Source organism: Dermacentor albipictus, chromosome 10 (assembly GCF_038994185.2).
Source record: "Dermacentor albipictus isolate Rhodes 1998 colony chromosome 10, USDA_Dalb.pri_finalv2, whole genome shotgun sequence".
In the NCBI taxonomy this organism is placed as follows: domain Eukaryota; kingdom Metazoa; phylum Arthropoda; class Arachnida; order Ixodida; family Ixodidae; genus Dermacentor; species Dermacentor albipictus.
The window spans coordinates 44528484-44554345 of record NC_091830.1 but is presented as its reverse complement, the minus strand read 5'-3'; the positions used below and the strand labels follow the sequence as shown (position 1 = coordinate 44554345).

Sequence of the window (25862 nt, the reverse complement as noted above, 5' to 3'; positions counted from 1 at the left end):
TAGTTCCCAGCATTTTCTTTTATTTTTCACATTATTGTCTTTTTTTTGTAATGGCTATGTGATAAACTTTCCCCGGTCATATCCATTTCTTTCGGTGGTGGGAAAATAGCTTCCAGGTCACACACGTGATTAGTTTGCCTCTATGTTGGCGTTCTGTTGTTTTATACAATGAACATTTTCTAGTCTACGCTCTGTCCTATCCTTCCTTCAGGCCTTCGTGTATCTTGCGCAGTACCCTACCTGCTCTGTATAAGCTTATTTCGCAACAAGGAAATTTGGAATATTTTTTCCATAGTTTTTAGGCGACAGGTGGGAAACACTGGACACAGCCTTCGAAGCGAGCTTTGCCTCAGGCTACTAATTTCTTCGTTTAGAACTTATGCACGCAGTACTCGTCTGATGTGAAAATGAGATGTACATCTGTTCTCTCATGTGAATCCGATGGGGTGACGAGAGTCAGTCTTGTGCACGTCTGTTTCACCTGTCTTCTTGTTTGGCACTGTTAGGGTATCCGTAAAGTCTACAATGGCTGCTTTGTAGTAATGAAATATCTTTGTTCACTGATCTTTTTAAACGAACAAGTGTAAAGATCTCTGTTTCTTTCTTTGTATCTTTCTGTATCGCAGAGAAGTATGCCTCGTTGATCCCGTTGGCAGCAGTTGTCTCGGAAGACGAGAAGCAACAGTTCTTTACAGACCTGGCATAGGAGACGGTGAAAATGCGCTCTCCAGACGTCGACCGCACCCACTAGAGGATTTACGTCATCAAGGCGTCGAGAATGAACAAATAGTGCTGCGACCTGGGCATTCGCACACACTGCGGCCAATTCAAAATGAAGATGGATGTCAGTTCGAGTCGCCGTATTCTGGTTACGTGAATGTGCGTTCAGTTTTGCGAATTGTCTCTCACTCTGCACGCTATTCGTAAAGAATAATGAAAACGATCAGCATGGAGGCCAATTACTGCTGGTAAATGATTATTTATAGGCTACAGGTATACAAATTACCTTTAAAAGTTCATAAAATGTGGCGTCTTTTTTTTTTCGTGACTGTACTTTCTGATAATTCCGGAATGCCCTTCCACGGCATTTCTTATTGATCTCGTGTTGCTTTCGAACGTTTCGAACGATAAAATCTGCAATTTCATTTTATTGCGCTAGCAGCTATATCGACATTCTAGGCGCATTTCTGCCGTCGCCGTCGTCGTGATGTTCCGTATAAAGTACAAGGGCGGTAACATCGTCGCCGAGCGTCGTATGCTATAGGTGCGAGAGAAAGTGTGCGAGGGTGAGCCGACGATGGCCGCTGAATTTCGTCAGCGCAAGGGAAGACAGCGGGGAAGAAGCGTGCCGTCTTCATCCGCGCGCAATGCAGCGGGGGAAAGAGAGGGAGGGGCGCTCTACTAGGAGAGGGAGGCCGCCTAGCCAACACCACCTAGATAGCACAAGGCCTGTGCACTCCTATTCATGACGTCATGCTACCTGGCCCGACTGCCATAGAATCTAATGGGGATGCTCCCGAGTAAGCAACAGTGACTTTGACGTCGCCGCTTTCGTCACGCCAGCCTTGGCAATGGAAATTTCGGGCCAAGTAGCATGACGTCATGGAGCGTAGTGAACGGGCCTTGTGCTATCTAGTTGGTGTTGGCCTCGCGCGGCTGCACGGGCCTTATCTTGAAACCTATCCGCGATCTGTACATAGTCTAGGTTCGCCGGGGCTCACAGCTTCGTGCGCTTTGTGACAACACTTCCTCGACAGGTGTGTCAGGCCTGCAGGTCACGTGAGATGACGTAGGTTACGTCACGCCGTGCAGGACGGCTGGCTCCTGCTTGAGCGTGGTGCGCTGCGACTTATTTCGTTGAATGTGAGATACCGCTTAGTTTCATAATGATGTTTAACGCGATAGCGTTAAGGAGCTCGTGTCGCAGAAAAGCCGGTGTCGTCGGCGTCGGTGTCGGGTGTCGGCGTCGGCGTTTTGCGGCGTTGACCATGAGCGATAAATCACGGCAGGCACTCCATAAATAAAAAGCAACTTCCAAGATGGGCTGGGTGGGAATCGAACCAGGGTCTCCGGAGTGTGAGACGGAGACGCTACCACTCAGCCACGACTTCGATGCTTCCAAAAGGTACAAACGCGCCTCTAGTGAATGCGGTGTTGCCTTCGAAACGAGCCGTGGAAAGTTATACTGTGGTGTATATCGGTAATTATGACCATGTAACTTACAGAAGTCGCAATTACACGGGTAGCGAAGTGCGTTTCGCTGCATTTCTTCTGCGCTTTCCGCACACGGAGAGCCATCTTGCGGCAAACACAGAAGACCCCCTCCTCTCCATGTACGGCGCTGCCCCGACAGATGGCGCGCCACGCGCGCATTGGAGCTGTCGCGGCTCGGACTCTCTCCCCTGACAACGCTTCGCCTTGTTCCCTCTGTAGAATCAAGCGTCCTTCCTTTCTTTAGATCACTATCTCTCTATCTCTCTGCCCGTGCCGATCACGGCGTTTGGCTGGCGTGCATCATTTCCTCCTCCGGGATACCGAGTTCTTTGGTTCGCTCCGCTTGCTCAGGCGCACGTTTCGTTGCTGCGCCGAACGCCGCATTGCTCGACCATATGGCTCGACGCTCACCGCGTCTCATGCGGGGCGCCTCGTAAGTGATGGCTGCCCTGTAGCCCATTGTCTTACACCCATTGGCGGGTCGACAGGAACGCTGTCGCGTTCCACTCTTGAAGGCGAAGCTTAAGCGTCCTCCAATTTTTTTCTCTTCACAAGCAATTCAGCCTCTACATTGTGTTCCGCCCTAGCATTCGATAAAGAACAATTCGCACTGGCACATAGGACGTCTGAATGGGGCTGGGGTATTCAATTATGAAAGCTGGAGAGGCTGTTTGCAGCATTAAGACGTGGCACGCTACTTAACTGAAACCGGGTGGCTTTAGCTGAGGTATTTTACGCGAAGCATATTACGAGGGCTCAACCCAGCTCCTCAGGCGCGGCGGTGACCATGAAATCACGTGACACCGTGACGTCACGACAGAGGAGAAGTGGCTTTGGCTCAACTCTTGCAAGACGGGCTGGGTGGGAATCGAACCAGGGTCTCCGGAGTGTGGGACGGAGACGCTACCACTGAGCCACGAGTACAACGCTTCAAAGCGGTACAAAAGCGCCTCTAGTGAATGCGGTGTTGCCTTAGAAACGCGCTGTTTCTAAGGCGTGCGTCTCTTGCTCAGGCGCACATTTCGTTGCCGCGCCGAACGCTGCTTTGCTCGACGCTCACCGCGTCCAATGCGGGACGCGTAGTCGCTGCCCTGTAGCCCATTGTCTTACACCCCTTGGCGGGTCGACGGGAACGCTGTCGCGTTCCACTCTTGAAGGCGAAGAAGTAATGCATGAGTTGTTTCTTCGTCTAGCCGAACCAAATATAGCCAAGCAACAGCAGTTCACCAGGCTAAACAGTGGTTCAACAACTAAAATAAAGGCTAGTATGCTTCGCATCCTGGGCTTAACCTTACCTAAGCCACAGCCATTTTTTTTAACACTTGCATGGTCAACTCTCGGAATAATCACCCCATTCGTTAAAATACACCCATATTACAACCGCATCGCATAACGTTTATTTGGATTATTCACAGCCCTTTAGTGATGGCATCAACACAGTGCAAAGACAGCATTCAAAATGACGCACTTTGTAAATTAGGCCCCAAAGAATGAGTACCGAGTACACACAGCACGCGCAAAGCTACGAGCCGCCGACCCGCCCTGTCTCTGCCCCCAACGCGAGTAGCTCTCAAGATACGGCAAGGCGACCACACGCCGCCTCCGCATGCGCAGTTGCAGCCGGAGAGAACGCCGCACCCCCCCGCCCCCCCTTCTCTTGCCCACGGCGTCTCACAACTTTGGGTGCGTCGCGCGGGGAAGAAGACGACGAGCTTCCTGTTCGCATTCGTCCCTTTCGCACGGGCGAGATTGAGCCGTCGGCGCTCCTCGCTCGCTTAAATAATAATATTTGCGGTTTTACGTGCCAAAACCGCTTTCTGATTATGAGGCACGCCGTAGGGGAGGACTCCGGAAATTTTGACCACCTGGGGTTCTTTAATGTGCACCTAAATCTAAGCACACGGGTGTTTTCGCATTTCGCCCCCACCGAAATGCGGCCGCCGTGGCCGGGATTCGATCCCGCGACCTCGTGCTCAGCAGCCCAACACCATAGCCACTGAGCAACCACGGCGGGTCCTCGCACGCTTTCACTCGCACATGCAGCGTAGGACGCCCGGCGACGGCGTTATCACCCTTGAACTTTATGCGGAACATCACGGCGTCGCCGACGGCAGAAATGTGCTTGAAGTGTCGCAATAAAAAATAGCGATGTCACGAATGCGATAAGTTTGCAATGCTTTGTATTGTTTGCTAACTGCACGAACATGAAATAAATTCACCTACAAACACAGAAACGTATGAGGAAAATAGCAGCATGAATACAATTGTATAAAAGTTTTACCTGAGCAGATGCAGTTGATGCGAAATCTTTTCGGGGAATGGCACGCATCCCCTTCGTTCGTATGTCCTCATCTTTGGGGAACGAAAAAACTTGCACCTTTTTCGCAGTCTCGAAATTGCCGGTGCACACCGGCACACAACACTTGTTCAGAACCGTGCCGTCCGTCAGACATGAAGGTGAGAACAAATATCCGTGGTAGACGACGCGGATGCCGCACATGCGCAGCTCAACACCCAAGGAAGACACCACGTTTTCAGCGGCAGATACGAACCCTAAGAGCCAAGCGAAGTGAAAATATATCCACGGTAGACGCTACGGACGCATCGCAAGCGCAGCACAACAGACATGAAAGACACCGCGTTTCCCGCGGCAGTAACGAACCCCAAAGGCCAAGTGAAGTGAAAATAAGAGGGACGCTCCGAAAGTAAGTGTCGTCATTTCTTTTCTGTCTTTTTTTTCGAAATATCAGATGGCACAATCGGTGAAACAAGCAATCACCGTCAGAATCCACGCCCTTTGCTGGTTGAGCGAATGAGGAACAACGCATGCGCAGTGTGCCAAAGAGGAGAGAGTGGTAGCATACCGGCGTGTCCGAAGTTATTCCAGTACAGCTCACGATGGCAGGCAGACGCGTGCTGACAAAGCGGTCGCCAATGAAAGTGTGTGCTGTTATGAGGTATGAATGGGCCCCTGTTCTCCGCACTGAAAGCCGCACTCTCGCGACGTCACTTCCAAAACAGTGCTGTTGGTGAAGCGGGCTTTGCGGAAATTCCTTGCATCGCAGGGCACTGAGTTTTACCAGAGTGCTTTCTTCGAACTGATTGCACACTACGACAGATGTCTCAATGTCAGTGGTGACTATGTGGAATAATAGTTCACGGTATGTAGTTCACACTGCCATGGTGTGATTTCCTTGCAAAAGAGTTTCCGTGTGAAAATAAATGACAAAACTTACTTTCAGAACGCACATCATATATCCGCGGTAGACGCTACGGAAGCCGGTACTGTCGACGCTACTGTGCTGCACAAGCGCAGCACCGCACACAAGAAAGACTACACGTTTTTAGGAGCAGCAGCGAACCCTAACGGCCAAGCGAAGCGACCGCGTTGAACGCAGGCAGAGTGATGTCGCTGCCGCTGAAGCTGCACTGTCGGCCGGCGGTTCTGACGTCACAATTTTCGGCACAAGCCTTGTGAAGTATAGAGCCTTTGCATCCGCTATGTGGTATCAGTGCGCTCAGGACCCCAGACAACTTCCGGTCAGCCATTTTCGACAATCCACTTAGCCAACAAAAAAGGAGTATTTTGTCGCAAAGTCTACTGTAGGGATATATTATTGATGCTTTCAGATAAAAACAACGTGCGCCGTGCGTTGAGCTCATGTATCGGCTTTTTTTTTATAGGCTTGGTAATTCAATTCACTTGTCAACCACTCCACCTCTGCAGCAAAACTAGTGCTTTCTGGAGGTTCCGTTTAATTTATAGGCTATTCTAACTGGTGTTCCGCGGGAATTAACCGGTAATCATGGGAACTTTGTAAGCATAAAAATGCCTTATATGTGAGGTTGTGTTGAAGTGAGAAGCAGCACGAAGGTCAATTCGCTCGCCGCAGCTGCCACTCTTCCTCACGCAAGAGTTTGGAAAGTGAGCCTCACCATGGAAAGCGCGTGACGCCATGCTTGTTAATTTAGTTGGTGAGCTACTGTTTACGAGTTTATTCGACCGATAAAGCTACTATTCTTACTTCTTATAGCTGTCAGCTAAGTGCCATCGCAATCGATGCTTTGATTTTTGGGCGAAACAATCCGCTTAGCCAACAAAAAAAAATATTTTGTCGCAAAGTCTATTGTAGGGACATATTATTGATGCTTTCAGATAAAACGAACGTGCCCCGTGCGTTGAGCTCACGGCTTTTTTTTCCTTGGGGGGGGGGGATTGGTAATTCAATTCCCTTGTCAACCACTCCACCTCTGCAGCAAAACTAGTGACGTCTGGAGGTTCCTATTAATTTATAGGCTATTCTAACTGGTGTTCCAGAGGGATTAACCGGTAATCTCCTGGGAACATTGAAAGCATGAAAATGTCTTATATGTGAGGTGTAAACTGTGTTCTCGATGCTAAGGTTGTGTTGAAGTGAGAAGCAGCATGAAGGTCAATTCGCTCGCCGCAGCTGCCGCTCTTCCTCACGCAAGAGTTTGGAAAGTGAGCCTCACCATGGAAAGCGCGTGACACCACGCTTGTTAAGTTGGTAAGCTACTGTTTACGAGTTTATACGACCGATAAAGCTACTATTCTTACTTCTCATAGCTGTCAGCTAAGTGCCATCGCAATCGATGCTTTGCCTTTTAGGCGAAACTGTGACTGCTTGTTCTTTTTGCCTGCTTTCATGTGTTCTGAGATCGAACGGCAATATGCTGGCTGCACTTTTTTCTTGGCGTTAGCAGTTCTAGTTTTGAGTTGAACTAAAAATAAAATTTGTTGATATTTAGTTCGCTAGAATGTACGTATATATGAAATAAAGTTTTTATGCACGTCAAAATTACCGCTACACAAGCGTGTAACGGTGTTTTTTCACGTGTCTTTTCATGTTGCGTGGAAAGTGCTGGGTCATGCGTTCGTTGGAGCTCTTCTCTGTCTTTGCAGTGTATAACGTTAACGATTTTGCTGGACTGCTATCTCCAACCTATGTGGAACTGAGAGGTTCATCCTACCCTGCAGGAGTTAAATAAGCCAGGCAAGGCGTATAAACGAAATACGGGTGGCTTTCCCAACCCGAATCTCCGATACTACCATCTCAACGACTTCGCCGATTTTGAAACTAGTGCGTTTGTCGCCACTCCATGTGCATCAGATGCGAACTCCGTCAAGTGGGGCGAATTTTTTTTTTGCGCTTCTGTTGTGCATCTCCAAGCTGATTTAAATCTAGGGCACAAGTTAGCGCCGCTAACTCACTAAGTCAGCCATAACACACTTATATTATGTTGATTGAGACGTCTTGACTTGTGCGTACGCTTCGGTAGCGCACAAAGCTGGTAAGTCTAGCAAGACTTTCATAGATTTATTGACTTTAGCCCTTGTTTAGGGAAAGTGTAATTTTGTCCAAATCTAGGCAAAATTAGCGCTTATTCGCGCTTACCCAGAGACTTGAGAAACGACTTCTGCGGCACTACGACCACCCCTACCTAGAAGTGATGATTCTATGACGTGGCCTGATTTCAGTTACCGGAAATTACCTTCCAACTAACACACAAACTGTGACTTATGATCGCCCTGCAGCGAAATGAACGCATGTCACCAAGTAAACCACAAGGTGTGGATGCCATGGGTGAGCTAATGGAACACAGCTGCTGCGCTATTACCATTTCTACCTCTTGCGGTGTTTTCAGTTCATGTGCGCTTTCAATGGAATATCTATCTGCAACCGGTGAAATAAATGTGTGCTGCTACAGCGAACAAAGCAGGTCATGCGAAACACATATAAGTAGCAGCTCAGGTCGACAAGGCGTTTGTCGAGTCTGCGGAGCCAGGTATTCAGGCAAACTCAGCCGGAACAGCCCATGTATGCAGACAAATGTTCGACCCGCAGTCCCTGTGGTCACGTGTTTAAGGATGTTTTGGCGTGGATGAAACAATAAAAAACAAGTAGTCGCTTATGTGAGCGCTTGGCTGCAGATTACGTTCGGAGCGTAAGTGCGGCGCGCTACGTCTGTACGTCAGAATGTTCAAAAACAACATATTGAACATGCTTTGGAAGGGTGTCGCGAAGTGGCAAACTAGTTCGTCACTGCTGTCGTTCTGCACGGGTAGGGCCAGCGCCCATGTTTCTCACAATTCTAGTAACGTTCCCTGTCAATCCTGGCACTTTGTTGTTGTCCAAACTGGATCTGCATATCGAGCGAGGTACAAACGTCTCGACGTCTTCATCTGTTAGTATGGGTGGCTTCAAGCAGTAAACCACGTTAGCACAACAAGTTGCTCTGCGAGGTCAATTCAACATCTATGTTTAATTTTTTTTAGGACCAACTTAGAAATAAATTTCGACTAAAGATTTGTCGTCTATTTGCACGACATAAGTATGCCAGAAGCCACCTCACGATGAATGTTGACGTTAACGCGATTAGCATTGGAGAAATATAGTGACACAGCGCATTTTCAATGCCGTGTATGCATTTGGGGGTCCTCTTTCGTGCTTCCTACAGAATAGACTTCCACATCAACCTATGATGCAGCGAAGTCTGCGCGAGTTGCGGGTTCGGTTACATCGAGCGTCGAATAAATTTTAAAGGATGTTCTTACGGGGGGCGGGGGGGGGGACGAAGCTTTATTTTCATTTTCCTTCGACATTTCAACTTCTGCTGTTGCTGTCTTGCATGCCACGTCGGGAGGTGCTCGATAGCACATTGTAGGGAGTGCGGGAAAAGAAGAGACAGGCGCTGTCAAAAAGCGTGCCTCGTCTGGAAGGAACGTGGCCACAATGCCTTCCGGAACTCCGCGGGAATCACCACAATGCCCTTGCCTCTCTAAAACATTGACCAAGCTTCAGGGCTCGCCTCTGTGCTCTCAGCACAGCAGTACGGAGAAGGAGCAGGGAGAGGAGATAGGGAAGACGTACAAGCCGATTCCCTAGTCACCAAGTGATCGATGCGAAACGACTGAACAACTTCGCCATTCTTCGCTCCCGGCAGCTCGACAAGACGGCGCGGGAGAGAGGCAATGTGACGTCATTGAGCATGCGTGGTTTGGTGTCTCTTGCAATAAACGAAAATTCTGCTACTACACGTTGTAACATGTGAGGACTATGTGGATCAATGTCAATTCATGTTACGGTACGGCACGTTTCAGGGATATGTGAGTGAGTGATTGAGTGAGTGAGTGAGTGAGTGAGTGAGTGAGTGAGTGAGTGAGTGAGTGAGTGAGTGAGTGAGTGAGTGAGTGAGTGAGTGAGTGAGTGAGTGAAACAACTTTATTTTGTCCACTATAGACGTAAGCAAAGGCCACGCCACCTGGCTTCCCACCACCTGGATATGTGAAAAATAAACTTGCAAATTTTACCGGCGGTGAACAGACGGTAAGGAAAACCGCAGTAAAGCACTGCAGCGTCAAGATGGCGCTATGCAAGCGACTGGCCAGCAGATCAATACTTCTGTAACCGACGCGTTATTTTAGTGACTACAGTGTCGCTCGAGGCCGCTGGTTCCAACCCGACTGCGGTGCCCGCTTTCCAAAGCGAAAGAAATGCGAGAATCTTCATGCATTAACATTACCATTTACGTGCACGTTACATAAGGAGGTCAAAATTGATCAGGAGACCGCAACTACGGCGTGCCTGGTAATCAGATTGTAGTTCTGACACGTAAAACCCCGTAATTTTTGTGTTTATATGGTTCATAACAATTCATCTTGGAACCCTAAATATTGGCCTCGAACGCACATGACACATCACTTGTTCATTATGTATTGTATATTGACAGCATTGTTGTTGTATTTTCTGTGCCAGTGACCTCGCTCTTGCTGTGCATTTGGTATTAAGGAATGTCTATTGGTTCTTGTAAGAGATACGTGAATAAATAAATAAATAAATAAATACAGTGGTAAGATTTATGACTGACCACTGGTCCGAGAAGTCGAAAGAGATGAGAAGATTATCTTTTCAAATGTCGTGTTGTCTATTAGCCACCTAAACGCCAGAATGGAAGTCACCAAAATTAAGCAATCCCTGCGGGTCTGATTTCATTTGCTGCAACAACACTAAGGTTTCTTGACGACATTGAAAGGACGACGCAAAAGAAGCGACCAATGGAGGGATGCAGTAAACCATGCGCAGAGCTTTGAACTGACTGTTATTCTTGTAAAGTCGCCTTCCAGAATGTAGCATGTGGCCTTTTTTGCTCTCTCTCCTGGCTATTGCAGGGAAAAAATATACTTGGGACGTTGTTTGCATTGTGCCTGTTCCACCGTGGTTTAGATTTGCGAAAAAAAGAAAACGGTGTAATTGCCCTGTATACAGGAAATCGACGAAGCAAAAATAAAAGCTTGTGAAGAGTCCGACGTCGTTGATTTTGTAGCAGACGTGCTTTTCCTGTGCTTAAATGCAAGGTCAATTCGCACGCACTTCCTGCGCAGGCTAAAAGTAGAGAAGACAAAAAGAGCAGCCCTGTAATTCTGCTGCTATTTGAGAAGGCTGAAAACACTATCCCCGCTGACTTGAAAGCGAATGGTTCACACTATAGGTAGCGTTTTTCGAAGGCACAGAACCCATTGCAACTGACTGGTTCTTGGGAGCGTCTGAAGACAAGTCTGCGGGAGACCTATAGTCACAAGCTGCTTCATTGGTAAAAGTGGTAGTTACGTCTACACTGTAAAAAAAGATTTAACAATGAGTGAGCCTCATTTCATATAAGCAGAATGGTGGTGTAAGCGGTCTTCGCCCCTGAATGTGGTAATTTTCCTGCCAGAAATAGCCAAGGTTGACACACGCTCTTTAAAGCCAACCTAACTTACGCCAGACGAGGGGGGGAAATCAGCAAACTTCCTGAACCCTTCAGCCCTAAAGACATTTAATGTGTCAGCTGGGGGCTCTCACGGCGCACACGGCCATGTGGAAATCCTCAAAGGAACCACTCTGTGATGTGCACATCAACGTAGAACATCTTGAAGGGGCAGTGCAATAAGACGAAGACAGAAGGCAGGAACACACCGGACAGCCTTCTGTCTTCGTCTTATTGCGCTGCCCCTTCAAGATGTTCAGCCAGTACCAACTCGCCCAAATGTCGATCCTTCTACATCAACGTAGCCACAGTAGGGCCCTGCTATGGCCTAGACGGCCGACTGTTTTAGAATAGATTCTGTCACCTTATGTGCGTTAAAGGCAAGCACCTTTGTGGGACGCTACGTTGTTCATCCCTTCAAGACTTTAACGTGCGGGAGCGCAAGCGTTCACAAGACGTTTGGAGACAGGGCGCCGTCTGGTGCCTTGTGCGAAACACATCCAAACCAAAGCAATCATAACCAAACATTCGCTTGCTGTGCGGACGGGTCTCGTTCAGGCATACGGATGCCCTAATCGCCAGACGATCTCAGAAACTGGACGCGCTATGCGCTCATGTAGCTAACGTTTCAGGTGAGTTTAGAGGAAGCGAAAGCCTATTTCAATAGCTAGTGGCGATCAACGAGAGCCAGGGTTTAGCTATTTCGGTAATTCACTGTGAAGCGGTAGCCGTGGGTGCTGCCATGTTTGACAACGCTATTTCTTAACGTGCGAAAAGTTTGTACTGTTCCTAACTAGAACGGCAGCAGAAATGACATAATATCAGTGAGTCGGGTGTGATCCGCCATTTCATTCAAACTTCTTCGTCCTCACTTCTCCCCTAGCCCATTTCTTCATCTTCTTTCTTGCGTCCATCGCAGACCGCTTCAGTGGGAACGTTAAACTCTCTAAATAATGTACGTTATCACAGCGCTTGTAATCCAAAGAATCGCAATAAAGTTCGGAGCATGCGCTGTGATGACAACGCTATATTTTTACGCACGCAATGCGCTTACGTTTGGTTGCGAACGCTTTTCTAAAACAGTCTTATGCATGCGCCGACTCCACTGTCCTCCCAGGGTTCTTGTGGCGCACAAAAGCAGCCAAGATACAGCCCAAGCATTGCCATTGTGTGGTAGCTGAAGGGTTACCGCGTTCAGCTGAAATTTTCACTTCATTATGTCATCCGGCTTATACCAGAGTGTTTTGCTCGCCAGCCTTGAAGACAGGTGTGCCGCAATGCATGCGCAAGGAGTCCAACCCAGGATGCAGGTATCCAGTGGACAATTATGGTTCACAGCACTTTCGCCAATGTTGCAACAAATAAGACTTCTTGACGTAGAGGACGTGCTTGCGCTGGAAGCCTCCACGAATGGCAGACAATGTTCCACGTATTTTGCCGATGCTGCGCTCCGCCACTTTTCCATAAGTGATCACGTACGTGAAAATATTTAAAATGAAGCAATTATTTAAACCTAGAGGCAAGGTAAGAGTGAAGAGGAACAAAAAGCTATGTCTCTCCATTCTTGAAAATAACATTTGTTAAAATGGAGGTAAGGAGGAGTAGATTTTAATGAGGAGAAAGGAGGAGAGGTCGGCCTGGAGAGCGCGTCTGTAGGCTGCTGCTCCTCACTGGGGAAAGGGGAATTGGGAAATACAGGGAAAGGTAGGTGGCGGGTGATTATGGTATGTTACAATGAGATACTATATACACGTTGTCCAATATGCGGGTGCGCACTGAAGACGCAATACACGTAAGAGTAATCTTGTCGATACAAAAAGTAATCTTGTCACAGAAAGTTATTGCGCAAACACACCAAAAGCACTGACTGCACGTTTCACAGCTTCTAGAGGCGATCGTCTAAACCAGTCTCACTTAAAAAGCTCAAAAGTGATATTATAGCACGTTGGGCACAGTCAACACTCCTCCACGCGCCCAAAAGCTTTTCTTCTGAAAAGGGGCGGGAGTCTAAGCAGTGAACAGTAGATTTGAGTGTTCTTCGTTCGGCCGCATATTGAGGGCACACGCAAAGTACGTGAGCTATTGTCTCGAGAGTGTGACAGACGCTACATTCAGGGTCCCGTGCTTGTCCAATCTTGTGAAGGTATCGATGGGTGTATGCCACACCCAGCCATAATCGATGAATGAGAGTTTCCTGGCTTCCCCGCAACCGAAGTGGAAGCCGGAATTGTAATCCAGCGTCAAGTCTATGGAGGCGCTCTTGTCGACGTTCGGGGTTGTCCCAACGTCGGCCCGCAGAAGCTTTAATGGAGGTGTGGAGCAAGGCGGTAATGTCATACCGGGAAAAACGAATTTTTATAATGGTTCCGTCAGTGTGCGCCTTTTTTGCTTCCGCATCAGCCTGTTCGTTACTAGCGATTCCGCAATGGCCAGTAATCCACTGCAGCACGATGGTTAAAATAGAGGTAAAACGTACAAATAACTTAGCGGAAAGGAAGCATTTCATTGTGTTTACATTGCAAACCTTCCCCAATCCCGCCCTCGTAAATATGTGGGTTGCGGTGGTGGCAACCACAACGGCAAGCACCCCAACGCCGGGGAGCGCTACCTACACAAGCGAACACGACTTGGCCTTCGGCCCTCGCTGCATGAAGTTTTTCATCAGGGATGGCCACCGCTCGCGTTCTTCCGGGAATATTTACGATGGCCGAAACCGCACGAAACAGTGCCACAATAACTGACACAACGCCAAAAGTTGGGCGAAAGCTCAAAAGAGAAGAAGAGGGAAAGAGAAGAAAAGAGAGAGACGTTGCGCTTTCGCGCAACTCGAAGGTCTAGGCCAAAGGTCAAAGGTCGAGCTCGAAGAGGAAAGGCGACTCCACGACCGCGATATCTTGACAGTGGCAGACCTAGCAAACGCTAGTATCGAGGTTCCAACTTCCAATCACAGTACAAGAAGCTTCCAGAGCTGAGAATCTGGAGCTTATTTTCCTTTTTTTATTCTTTTTTTTTGTCCTCGGTGTGCAGTGACAGCAATCGTCACGTATCTTTCACGGCATAATCTCTGTCTGGTGCTGAGACGCGCAAGAAATAACGACTGGCCCTGCATGAAAGCGAATGAAATCCTGAGGTTTCGCGCGCCAAAGTTATGACCTCACTATGAGGCCCGCCGTTCTCAGGTCATTGTCAACCGCCTGGGCTTCATTAACGTGCACCCAAACCTCGTACATGGGCGAATTTTTCTTTTCTCCATTTTTATTGGCATTTCGCCCCGCCGAAACGCAGCCGCTGAGGACGGGATCGAATCGACGACCTCAAGGTAAGCAGCATAACGCCATTGCCACTAATCTACCTTGGCCGGCTGGGAAAGTGACGAAGAGGTTCAGAAATAAGCAAAAACAAAAACAGCTGGTGCAGTAAAACTTCGCCGTGCTAGTTGTAAAGCAGCTGCGTCCTATAAATTCCGTTCGCGTTCAGAAAACAAGGTTCAGCAGCCCTGTGCCATATTCTGCGCCGACTAAAAAGGAAAATAAAGCTCAACAGCAGTGCCAACGTCACGAATGTTTCGAGAGGTTTCTGAGCCGATTTGTTTAAAAAAGAAACGAGCGCTTCACAAGGGGTAGCGTTCTTCCTGGCGCACCGACACTATCTGTTGGATCTCATTGTTTTTGCCCGATATATCTAAAGACGGAATCTGATCTGCTTGAGCAACCACTATGTCGCATCCGGTTGTCGAGGTCCAAGGTAGGTTCCCCATGTACTCATTTTTTTGTAGCTAACAATGATGTGGAGGCTAGCAAGACTCCTTGCTGTGGCCGCGTTCACACCGAAAAATAGTTCGCTGTTTTGTTTACCAGCAAGTACGTGTAATTGCTCGTTATTTAGGCAGAGTAATAAATACAAATTGTATCACTGTTTAGAAATGAAGAACTGTGTCGTACGGCCGTTTTACAAGATTATGCTTTCCGTTACCTTACTTTTCGGGTTTCCTTATTCGCAACAACCTCTCGCGTCGCTTCATTCTCCAGCCCTCGCTGGGTGCTCAAAAGGCGCGGCCGACTGAGATGGCGACAAAGAAATACATACGACGCCACAAGCGCTGACTGACAAACTGGTTTTGTTTGCACCGAAACTGGCCTATTTATGCGCAAAGGTTTGCCACGTGACACCGCAGTTAACCCAGGTATGGTCACACATGATGAACCAAAAACAAGTTATACCCCACAATGTTAACAACATGATGCTAAATCCACAGAAACGGTGAGAACAGGATATGTTCATCGAACTTAGCTTACTTTCGCCACGTGTCTCAATGCTTAAAGGGACACTAAAGTGAAAAGGGATTTCTTCTGCATCAGTAAATCACCGTTCTACAACACCAATAACACCACCCTTACAACGATAGGACGTTTGGTAAGCGAGAAAAAAGCGCAAAAACGAAATACGGGTGGCGACGCCTACTTAAGTTCCCGAACCTGGGGGCTGTGACGTCATGGATTTTGATGGCATCTTCGAGGGCCTATTAATTATATATAGCGGTACAGATTGACTACATTGTGTTCTAAAGGAACCAAATATTAAACATGCCAAGTTTCGGGAACCTTTATTCAGCCAACGCGGCCCAAATGCGAAAACAAACTTTGGAATCCCTGACGTCACGCTGACGTACCGGCGCTGGCATTTCGGCGCGAAATTAAAATACTGATACTTGGACCTTCATTTTCTCATCTAATATTCAAACTATTTTCTTGAAATGACTGCCTGCAGGGTTCTCAAACAATGCTTTATTAGTCTACACTGATTTATTGTTTCCCTTTAGTGTCCCTTTAAGGCTAAGGAGAAGTCACTGTGCAGAAAAAAATATAGTAATGAAAACAACGTACATACGCGCTGAACAAGTTATCCACACACTTTGCTTGCGCGAATATGTGCGAACACAAGGCGCGACGACGAAATGTGAGGGGTTTTGCATATCAATTACCATGCCTTTTGCGCAGTTTGCGGGCCGTTGCAGGATAGGTATGAAACGGAGTACAGAAGTGAAATATCACTTTTAGTGTGAGGTGGATGCAATGTCTTTTAAACATTCTGGAGGAAGAAGGAAAGTGGGGATGGGTTAACTCTGTAGGCCCCGAGGTCCCGACGAGTTCCTAAATAACATCTATTTTTGGTAAAGCTCAACTTTTGCTTTTTTTTTCGAGGGTGTCACCGTTGGTGTGTAGTCCCGAATTAGTTGTGTATATAGAACAGAATTTTGACCCGGAAATGGTACCCCGTGAATGCATCGCAGTAATATGCCAATGTAGCAAAATGCACCGCGGTACACAACAATGAAAGCTGTACGTATAACGTCGCCTCCAATATTTCTAAAGCACACAGTCATCTTATGAAATAATGCGTAGTACTCAATGGTTTGTTCTATTTCGCCCTCGTGACATTGCACCGTATAAACACTTCATCAAGTAAGAGGTTTTACCTATACCGAGTTAATCGAGCAATGTGTAGACGGTTGTGAGTGTCGCGTTTTTTTTTTTCCTGTCGCCTTGTTCTTTTCTCTTTTCCTTGAGATCTCTATATCGACCTTGTATAGTTACCTATGCAGTGTCATACTGGACATAGGTAACTTACCTGGTAGACGATGTGCTTGAAAGAGGGAGCACAACGTCGGGCAGATCCGCGCCGACGTGAGCAGCATTGGGAAGAATGAAATAGAGGAAGCTTTGGTCGGAGCCGCAGATCTGATTTTGACTACTGATGACTGTGATCGTCGATATCGTTGGGCTTCTGCGTTACTTAATTTTCTGTACGCGCTTTGTTCATGCTCGTCTCTCTTTCCCTCTAGCTCCCCCTTCCACTCTCTTTCTCTGTTTATTTCCCTTAACCGTGCCCCCGTGCAGGGTAGCCAAGCGGAACTGCCTCTGGTTAACCTCCCTGCCTTTCTCTGTATTCTTCTCTCTCTCTCTTGCTTTTCTGGGCCCGAATCTAGCCAAACTAATGGTCAGTTTTCCTTATTCGCGGCTGCGACTGTCTGGTTCTGCACCGTCATGACACAATGTGACGGAATACTGATTCGAACATGTTTAGTGTAACATTTTGGCGTTCTCTTAACATAAGCGTTTTGTGCCGATTTCTCTCTGCCCATCTTGCAAGGTAACTCCAGTGCCGCCAACGTCTTCAAGCCCCAACAATTTGTGGGCAACAAGCGGCTTTCGAGGAACTTCAGCCGGTGGGTGCTGGACTTTTGCCAGAGGGTGTTCCGGCGCGAACCGGACGAGGCGCAGCAGTTCCTCGACGTCGGTTGCGGGGTCGGAGACCTGACGCGAGACGAGCTGCTGCCCCGATGCCTGCCGTGCCGCCGCATCGTCGCCGTCGACTTGTCGGCCGAGATGGTGGAGCACGCCGCCCGACACTCCCGTCACGAGAAGATCGAGTACGGGAAGCTGGACATCGTCAGTGAAGAGGACGTGGGTGGGTTCATCGACGAGCACGGTCTCTTCGACCGGGTGTACTCGTTCAACACTCTCAGCTGGGTGCAGGACCAAGCAGCGGCGCTGAGGAACGTGGCCAGGCTTCTGAAGCCTCGCGGCGACTGCCTTTTGGTGTTCCACGCATCTCTCGAGCCTCTTGAGGTCAACCGAAACGTAGCTAAGATGGAGCGCTGGAGGAAGTATTCTCAAGTAAGTATCGATCGTCGCTGGCATTTCAGTCCAGTGCAGTCTACTCGCTTGGAGAAACAGTGGAACTACATTGTCGAGGGACGCAAAAAAAATTGTTCCATGACGCCTGGTGCGATTCTTGCATCCATACTAACGGTGGAGGCTGCAATATATATATATATATATATATATATATATATATATATATATATATATATATATATATATGTTGGAGCATGTATGACCGTCTGCTAGGGAGGCCTAGGGACAGTTTGAAATTGATAGTGTTTCTTAGACACAACAAGCTAAAAGTCGAGAACTGCACGGGCCAGGGCCTACCAAAAAGCCAACGCTGGGCCGGGTAACGCTTCTCATGGCGCGCCCGGACGTCATACCCTCGGCCCTGGGCCGAGCTGCAGCTTGTAGACCTGTGCCCTGCACGGACACCCACACCTTCTTTCATAGATCTAGCTCAGGTGTTCGAGCACACGTTGGCGTTCTGCGCAGATCCAATGCATTTTCTACGAAAGTAGTGTGACTGGTCAGAAAAACGTCCTCTTATTTACTTTTGCAAATAAAACAAACCAAAGCTATTGAAATTGTCATATTCTCTTGTGTTTCATGAAAAACAACCAGTGTTCGCCTGAATGTAATCTATATGATAATCGAAGCCGCTTTTGATACAATTTGACAGTTACTGCTTTTCGTGCGATTATTGTGTTGTATCTGTCCAATGAACAGCGCTTAAAGCCGAACTTTCCTTGCTCATTTCGCCCCTTCTCGAATGCTGGCTGCCCTGCATGAGTGCCCGATGTCGGGCGCAGCGCAAACAAGCTCCGGGCGTAGTGAGAACCAAGTTTCCCATTTCTACGCCTCCATCCTTTGTTGTATTACGTGGGATGCGCGTTATCGAGCGCTGAAAATTTATCATGAGCGTTTCCCGGTAAAAACGTGTCCAACTCGGTCGTGTGTTCTGTACTTGCAACTGGTCGTTGAACAAGAAACGCGTTCTTTCCCAGTCTTAACCAATTGCCACAGGTCGTGCGATTGCAATATCGTTTTCATATTGAATTTACCAAGGAAGCTATACGATTTATCAATCAGCGTTATAAGAAGGACGTCTTCCCGTCTCCTAATCTTCCTTCCTTAAACCTGTCTTTCCTAAAGGAGGTGCGGGACGTAGAAAACCCTAAACTGTTTGACACCACTGTTACCTCTGAACGTCGTTCAGCAACGAGGATTTCTTCGGCGACGACTTTCAGCTTTGCGGAGCCGCAAGGCGAAAGAAAGAAACAGGGCCCACCTGCTTTCAAGCACGCTGACTGTAGGGCCAACTAGGAATAGCCAAGCCAGCACCGTACAATTTATACCAGGGCTTGCTATCCACAACCTGATGTGACTCAGCAGACAGTCTCTGTCGGCGCTCCTTGCAACGCTGACGTGAAACAAAGTCACGTACGGAAAAGTCAACACACACAAAAAATTATTGTCTATTGACATAGCATATGAGACTGCGCTGACATGTTCGAACAACCTCACGGAACTCGCTGGCATGAAGGTCGGCTCCTATATCCCTCTGAACAGTGGTTCAACTACCGGCGTCGTCTACGACGTGGACGTCACCACCTTGAGTGCTGACTTGCCGATTCTGTTAAGGGCACGTGTTATTGGCGTAGCCATAACTATTGTGCTTTGCTTTGGCACATCTCGTTGTGGGAAGATAATACTCAAGGGGGAATCGCTCCTCTTCCACGTCAAGGTAGGCAACTTTAGGTATCTCGTACTACCGTTTATCCCAACGCCGCTCCAGTGCCACAACTGGATGATACTAGGATACGTGGGTGCCGTGTGCGAGAACACAAGAGTTTGCTCGCCTTGCGCAGTCACATGCTGCATACTCCTGTGCAGCCACGGTCCTAAAGGCGCCAATTGGCTTCCGTCTCATGTTGCTTCCTCCAAAGGCTGCACCAAAATGAAGAAGGAAATGGTGGCCGCGAAGCAGATGACGAGAGACCATTCGGCTCGTAGGGAAGTAGTAGCGGCCATTAGACAGCGACGTTCCCAACGCCATAAGAGTGCGCCCAATCCACAGACTCCTATTCATGTGCGCGCTAGGCCTGGCGGAGTCGAGACCATCCGCCGACTCCTCCTCCTATGCCGCTTAGGCCTGGCGGAGTCGAGCTTATTCTGGCAACAAGGTCACGCCGGCGAACATCAATGTAAAAGCTTGGCCCACGATACCAAAACTACAGCCGCAGCCAAAGCCACAGCCGGTGCCACAGCTGAAGCCACAGCTGATGCCACAAATGTAAGCACAACCGGTGCCACCTTTGATAACACAACGGTTGTCACAGGCGATAACACCTACGGAGCCGCAGCGGGAGTCACAGCCACATCAAAGGATACACCTTACCGCGGTGCCGGCTATAGACATAGAGCCTGAAGAAGACCGGCAAATGGTTGTGGTGATTCGGTGCCTCATGCATACCCTTGTATGCTCTTGAGCAAGGTACTTACTTCACTAGAGCGAAGTGAAGCGCAAGTTCTGGATTCTCTTAATCCAATGCTTGAAAGCCTCTGGTAAGCCCCACTGATCAGCGGCAGCCACCTATTCGCCCAACGGCCACTGGCCCCTGTGTCATGCCGGATAACTTTTACGCAAATCACGCACTTTGGTACATGACTTTGGTGTCATGGTGCTTTGCTGCACACAGTGCAGCGTACACAAACAGTGTTCCCTCAAACCTTTCTTTCCTGTTCCTATTCCTTCTTTTCCTTTCTCCTGCACATGGTGGCAAACTTGGCGCTCGTCTACTTGAACTCCCTGGCTTTCCTCTCCTTGCTCTCTCTCTCTCTCTCACTCTCTCTTAAGCTTTCCCTTCGTCCAATGGACTTGAGACACTATGTATGTGACGCTGTTCTACGAACCTTTTTCACGCCAACTTGGGTGAGTGGGTATCTGCCACTGAGTACGTGCCGCTCTTCAACGACCTATTTCATGCCAACTTGGGTAAGTGGTCATGTGCCATTGGTTGTGTGCTACTAGGCAACGTTCTTACATACTGTTAACGATGCTGCCAGGTATGTGTCACTGCATATGTGCCTGACAGGCGTCAAGCGCAGACTTTGCCCCGACGCCACTGGATGACCCAGCGAGTCCAAAGGGAAACGCGACAGAGAAGCCAGTTACAGTCAACGTCTTAGACATGGCACGTGACTTTGGTAGGAATCAGTACAGTGTGTCGCTACATTCTTTCACGGTTAATCGACATTCACATCGACATTTCCGCGTTGATGAATTATGCCAAGTTGCTTTATTTCGTGTCTTAGCCTAAAGAGGACCTTTTCCTGATTGCTAAAGTGAATTTTGCTGACAAAGGTTGGTATTCCTGTTTAAAACACTTTTAATTTAGTGCTTCGTCATGCCACGAGAGAGCACCAGTGTAGCGCTACCGGCATGCTGTCGCCCACGAAGTTTGAATTTACCTTAGGGTGCGTCTAATATTTGCCGGATGCGGCTAAACAGCATGCACATGTTAATAATTATTGATTGGAAGTGAACCGTTAACTTATTCCAAGTTATTTCAGTTGTAGATAAGTTGTCTACCGAAAGACTAATTTTCAAGTTACGGTATGTTTATACAAATGAACCTGAGACCCGTCAGGCATTGTTCGCGTTTTGTCTCTGCCTCCACTTAGACTTTGTCTGAGAAAAGAAATAAACGACGAGAATATGTACAGATAGCAAAGCGGACAGCAGCTATGACAGGTATTTTTCCTGAACCTTTGTTTTTTTTTCTTTGTGCAGCTTGTGGAGCAAGTGGTGCCAAAGACACACGACATGAGCGACGATGAGCGTCTTGAGTACATTTCCACACTTCTGGCAGAAGCTGGACTTTCCCCGAGCATACTGGAACTTCCGGTGTATACAGGTTTTGATGACTACAGCTTCGAAACCGTGTTTGGTATGTTCCTTAACAGAAGCCTGCGTTCTTTTTTCAAAAATTCAAGGCATTTTATTGCGTGCTTACCACTGCGTTATTAGAGTTCCAAACTTTCTATAAGGTCGCATTTTTCCCTCCGCGCCGCAAAACATAAACGCTTCAGTCACGGTGTACGCAAGTTGTTTTTCCCGGCTCGATCAAGAAGTTAGAACAAAGCGGACCCATACTGAACTTAGAGTAAATTGAAGGCCTTCCGTACTCAAAGTGCATCCATTTCACATCAATATGCTCAGTACTGCTAGAGATAACCACTTGTTAAAAGCTTCATCGGATGCTCGACATAGCATAAGAACTGCGTGAACAATTGGTAATAGTCTTTTGTTGCGACAGAAATTATTTGCACCCTCTAAGCGCATTTTTGTCATCGCCGTCGCCATGAGGTTCCGTATAACGTCCAAGGGCAATAACATCGTCATTGCGCGCCGTATGCGGTATGTGCGAGCGAAAGCGTGCGAGGGACGTGAGCCAGCGATCGCGACTCGATCTCGCACGCGCAAGGGAGGTAAGCGCGGAGTAAGCGCGCCGTCTTCCGTCGGGTGAGGCTCCGGGGGATAGTTAGGGAGGGTGAGCGCGTTCTAGCCCGGGCGGCCGCACGCGCCGGCCCGGGCCGCTTCGCCTTGAAAGCCTTCTGTGACTGGGACGCAGTCAGCCGCCTACTATGTGTCCGCGGCGTAGTTCGCGTTGATGCGAGACGTGGCACGAAGGTCAATTCTCTCGCTGATGTGGCCGCGCTTCCTCGCTCCAGCGTTTTGACAGCGAGTTTCAGCGGGGATCGAGTAAGATGTGTTCATGTTTGCTTGTGCGCGCTTGGCACTTTACTTGTTACTTTAGTTAGTATGCCGACGTTCACAGGTTTGTAGGGCCGATAAAGCTTCTACTCTTACATCTTATAGCTGTCCACTAATTTGCTATCGTAATCGATGGTTCGCCTTTCGGACGAAACTACGACTTCTTTTTTCTCATAACGCCTGTGGCAAAAGATGAAACTTAGTTAGGTATTGAATGATTTATATGAGAAGCAACAAATCTGACTTGCAGTACATCGATGTTTATATACTCATTAATTACAAGCTCTTGAAAATTCACACTGAATAATCCCACCACAATGACGTTCCGTCATGACTCCTGACTATAGGGATAATACTTGTCATAGCTACTTGTCCGGTTTGTCCTGGAAAAAAGCAAAAGAACCCCTACGCATTGGCGTAAGCTAGCTGATGCACGGATTTCCACTGGCTACGCGATCAGGAGGCAAGTAAAGAGAGATATACAGAGAGGTGGAAAGGCAAGAACGTTAACCAGACGCACGTCCGGTTTTCTACCCTGCATGGGGGAGAGCGGATGCTGGAATAAAAGGGTGAAAAGAAGTCGAAAAGAGGTTAATTTAACTCGAACAGCAGTAGACGCGGAGTGTTTATAAACGTCTTTCCAGCTATGTGGATTTCATAAAAGTCATGAGCGGACGCGTAGTTGTCTGGGTGGATGATAGATGCGGCTAGACACCCAGAATCTTTTCCTCTGTAAAGTAGAACCATCCAGTCGACTGATTGTGTTTCGAACAGGCTTACCCTGGATATTAAAGCAGGTGCAGTGTTGGAGGAGGTGCTCGACAGTGCTGTCACTGTTACAGTTGTGTCATATAAAAGAGTGAGGCATTCCAATGAGGAAGAAGTATGAGTTTGTAACAGCAACGGCCAACCATAGCTGGCACTGCAGTGTAGTGTCACACCAGGCAAGCTTTGACGTCAATGGTGTATGCAGTGATGGATCAAGTATGCACAAAGTACGGTTGAAATATTCTAGAGTCTTCCAAAAAGCCCGCGTGACGTCACGAGCAATTTGTAGACGCTCCCTGGCTGCGTCCGTTCTTCATAGAAGTATGGCCGTTGTCTGGGTGTTACGGTAGGCTGATGTGGCACCTTCATCAGCAACGATGTCGCCGAGAATGGCACGATTACCAGGTAGGACAACATGAGAAAATAACAAAGTCGCTGGGGCAGACGAAACACAAGTGCTCCACCTGCGATGTGCACCTGGACACTCCCATTTTTTTATAGGTGCAAGGAGAAAGAAGCCATCAGGTGTTACGGAAATGCGCCTAAACCTTCAGCACAACATAACCGCACGCAAAAAAACGATAACCAGAGGAATGCTTCACGGACTTAGCAGCCACGCCGGTAACCAGAGAAATTAGTTGACTGCATGTCACAGGGTGGGGTTCGGGACGCGGACTCATGAATGAAATAAATAAAGCTCTCTCTCCCTCTCACTAGTTCACAATGTAAGTGTAGGCATCTGAATTTTCACTGCCCACCGTAAAGCGATACACGACAGCAATTAGGGTCATAGAACTCCAAGACACGGACGAGAGCGAGACAACGCCCGTCCTATTGTCGCGCTCCTGTCCATGCCTTCCAGCGCGATGACTCTATTGCTGTACCTAACCAGCTATCCAAAACAACCATAATTCTATACTACAGCTTGTTGCTCTACCTATTAAGGAGCGAAACAAGTAACTTAATCTAGGCACCTCACCGGAAAAACCACGAGGCTTGCATTTTAGGCACATATTTTTTTGCGTTATTAAACCTCTTTGTTCTTCTCAGTTTTCGAGGCACATTGTGCATACTTTGATTCAATCCCCCCTCCCTTACAAAAAATGTTTTTTTTTATTATTCGCCTGAGGAGATCTTGTAACATGAATTCCTTTTTTTCTTTGTCTTTTCGCATCGCAGACATGCACGTGGTGAAGAGTCCGATTTTCGCTGTCCTGTCGGAGGAGGAGAAGCAACAGTTCCAGATAGACATGGCACAGGAAATAGAGAAAATGCGCTCATCTGACCTGGGTCGTACTCGGAATCGCATTTTCATCATCAAGGCGTTGAAAATGAGCGAGTAGAGGACTCATTGGATGCAGTCCTATGCGAAAGGAGAGATGCGCTTCTGGCCAGCCTCACGAGGAAGTACTATTGTTTCAAAATAAATGTGTCAGTCGATTCGAGTCGTGAGATCCTTCACAGAGGAAAAAGTACGTTAAATATTGCAGAGTTTTTGACATGGCACTTTATAACATGGCATGCTGTAAAAATTATTATGTGTATGGAAAAATAAGAAGGACATGAAGTGGACAAATAGGTTAGCAACTGGGACAGCATTTGCGAACCATGCTCGTGCTGCCGTTCTTATCCGAAAGGAGACAAGAAAATCACAGGGTGGTTACGAGTACGCAACGTCAACGCTAAGGCATACCCGTGGCGTGGGCTCGGTGTTCTCGGCCTACATCTCGAGCTCGCAAAATTGCTCGAGGGTCTGAAGGTGCCCTTCAACCACGACTCAAGTAAAACTCTTGCTTGGGCTAGTTGGTTCATGCTTGAAGTAGTAAAGGCAAGGCGCAGAAGACCAGGACTTAGGAAGAAGAACACAAACGACAGGACCGGCGCAGAACGACAGGACCGGCAAGGCGCCGGTCCTGTCGTTTGTGTTCGTCTTCCTAAGTCTTGGTCTTCTGCGCCTTGCCTTTACTACTTCAACCACGACGTTTCAGGGTAAAGGGTTATATCGTAGAGTGTTTTTCTTCAATGGCTACGCTCATATCCGATGCTCGAGCGCTCGCCGGCTTTTTACCGCACGTCATAGCATAGCCGTGAGGATGCTGTGGATAAAAGGGCACTACGACGATGATGCGACGACCATTTTGTGACGACTGATTTACAGCGACCACTGTACAACGATGATGGCTGGACGATGCCGACGAAACGACGACTCTATGATTGGCGATGTTGGCAAGGACGAGGCAAGGACGATTGGCAAGGACGAGCAATGGCGTTAGATGTCGTGACGATGACTCCATGACGATGATCACGTGACGACGATGGCGCACAACCGGTGGAATGACGGCGTATCCAGTGGTGTGCACCCAGCGACGCATACCGAAGCGAACTGCAGGCAGCACTCTCTCCAATATCGGCCCGCACCTGCCGACTGTGTCAGGAGGGCAGAATTCAGCAACGAGCACAGTAAAGCTAACGCTTTAGAAAATGAGTCCCAATACAGCATTGAGCTATGTGACACCATGTCATTCCGTGTACCTTCTGTCAACATGCCATTACCTTTCACTCATTTCTTTTTGCTGTTTCTTCTGATTATGTTTTAGGTAAAGTGCTCCTTATCAAATTTGTAAGCGTTCTTTCTGTGTCCCTCTCCTATACAATGCTGTTAA

General features: G+C 48.0%; 2 protein-coding genes across 2 annotated transcripts in view; one reads left to right on the top strand and one right to left on the bottom strand.

Moving 5' to 3' along the window:
- Positions 1-5156, bottom strand: part of LOC139050513 (juvenile hormone acid O-methyltransferase-like) — an 86288-nt gene extending 81132 nt beyond the window's left edge. Inside the window, exon 1 of the mRNA XM_070526981.1 lies at positions 5079-5156. The gene's annotated coding sequence lies outside the window, so the exon portion shown is untranslated. The remainder of the gene's footprint in view (positions 1-5078) is intronic.
- A 9543-nt stretch (positions 5157-14699) lies between these two features.
- LOC139050307 (juvenile hormone acid O-methyltransferase-like) lies at positions 14700-24586 on the top strand. Its single transcript, XM_070526540.1, has 4 exons — positions 14700-14727; positions 17134-17660; positions 21448-21604; positions 24379-24586. Exons 1-4 carry the CDS (start codon positions 14700-14702, stop codon positions 24540-24542), a joined length of 876 nt encoding a protein of 291 aa, XP_070382641.1. The 3' UTR covers positions 24543-24586.
- Positions 24587-25862: the final 1276 nt, after the last annotated feature.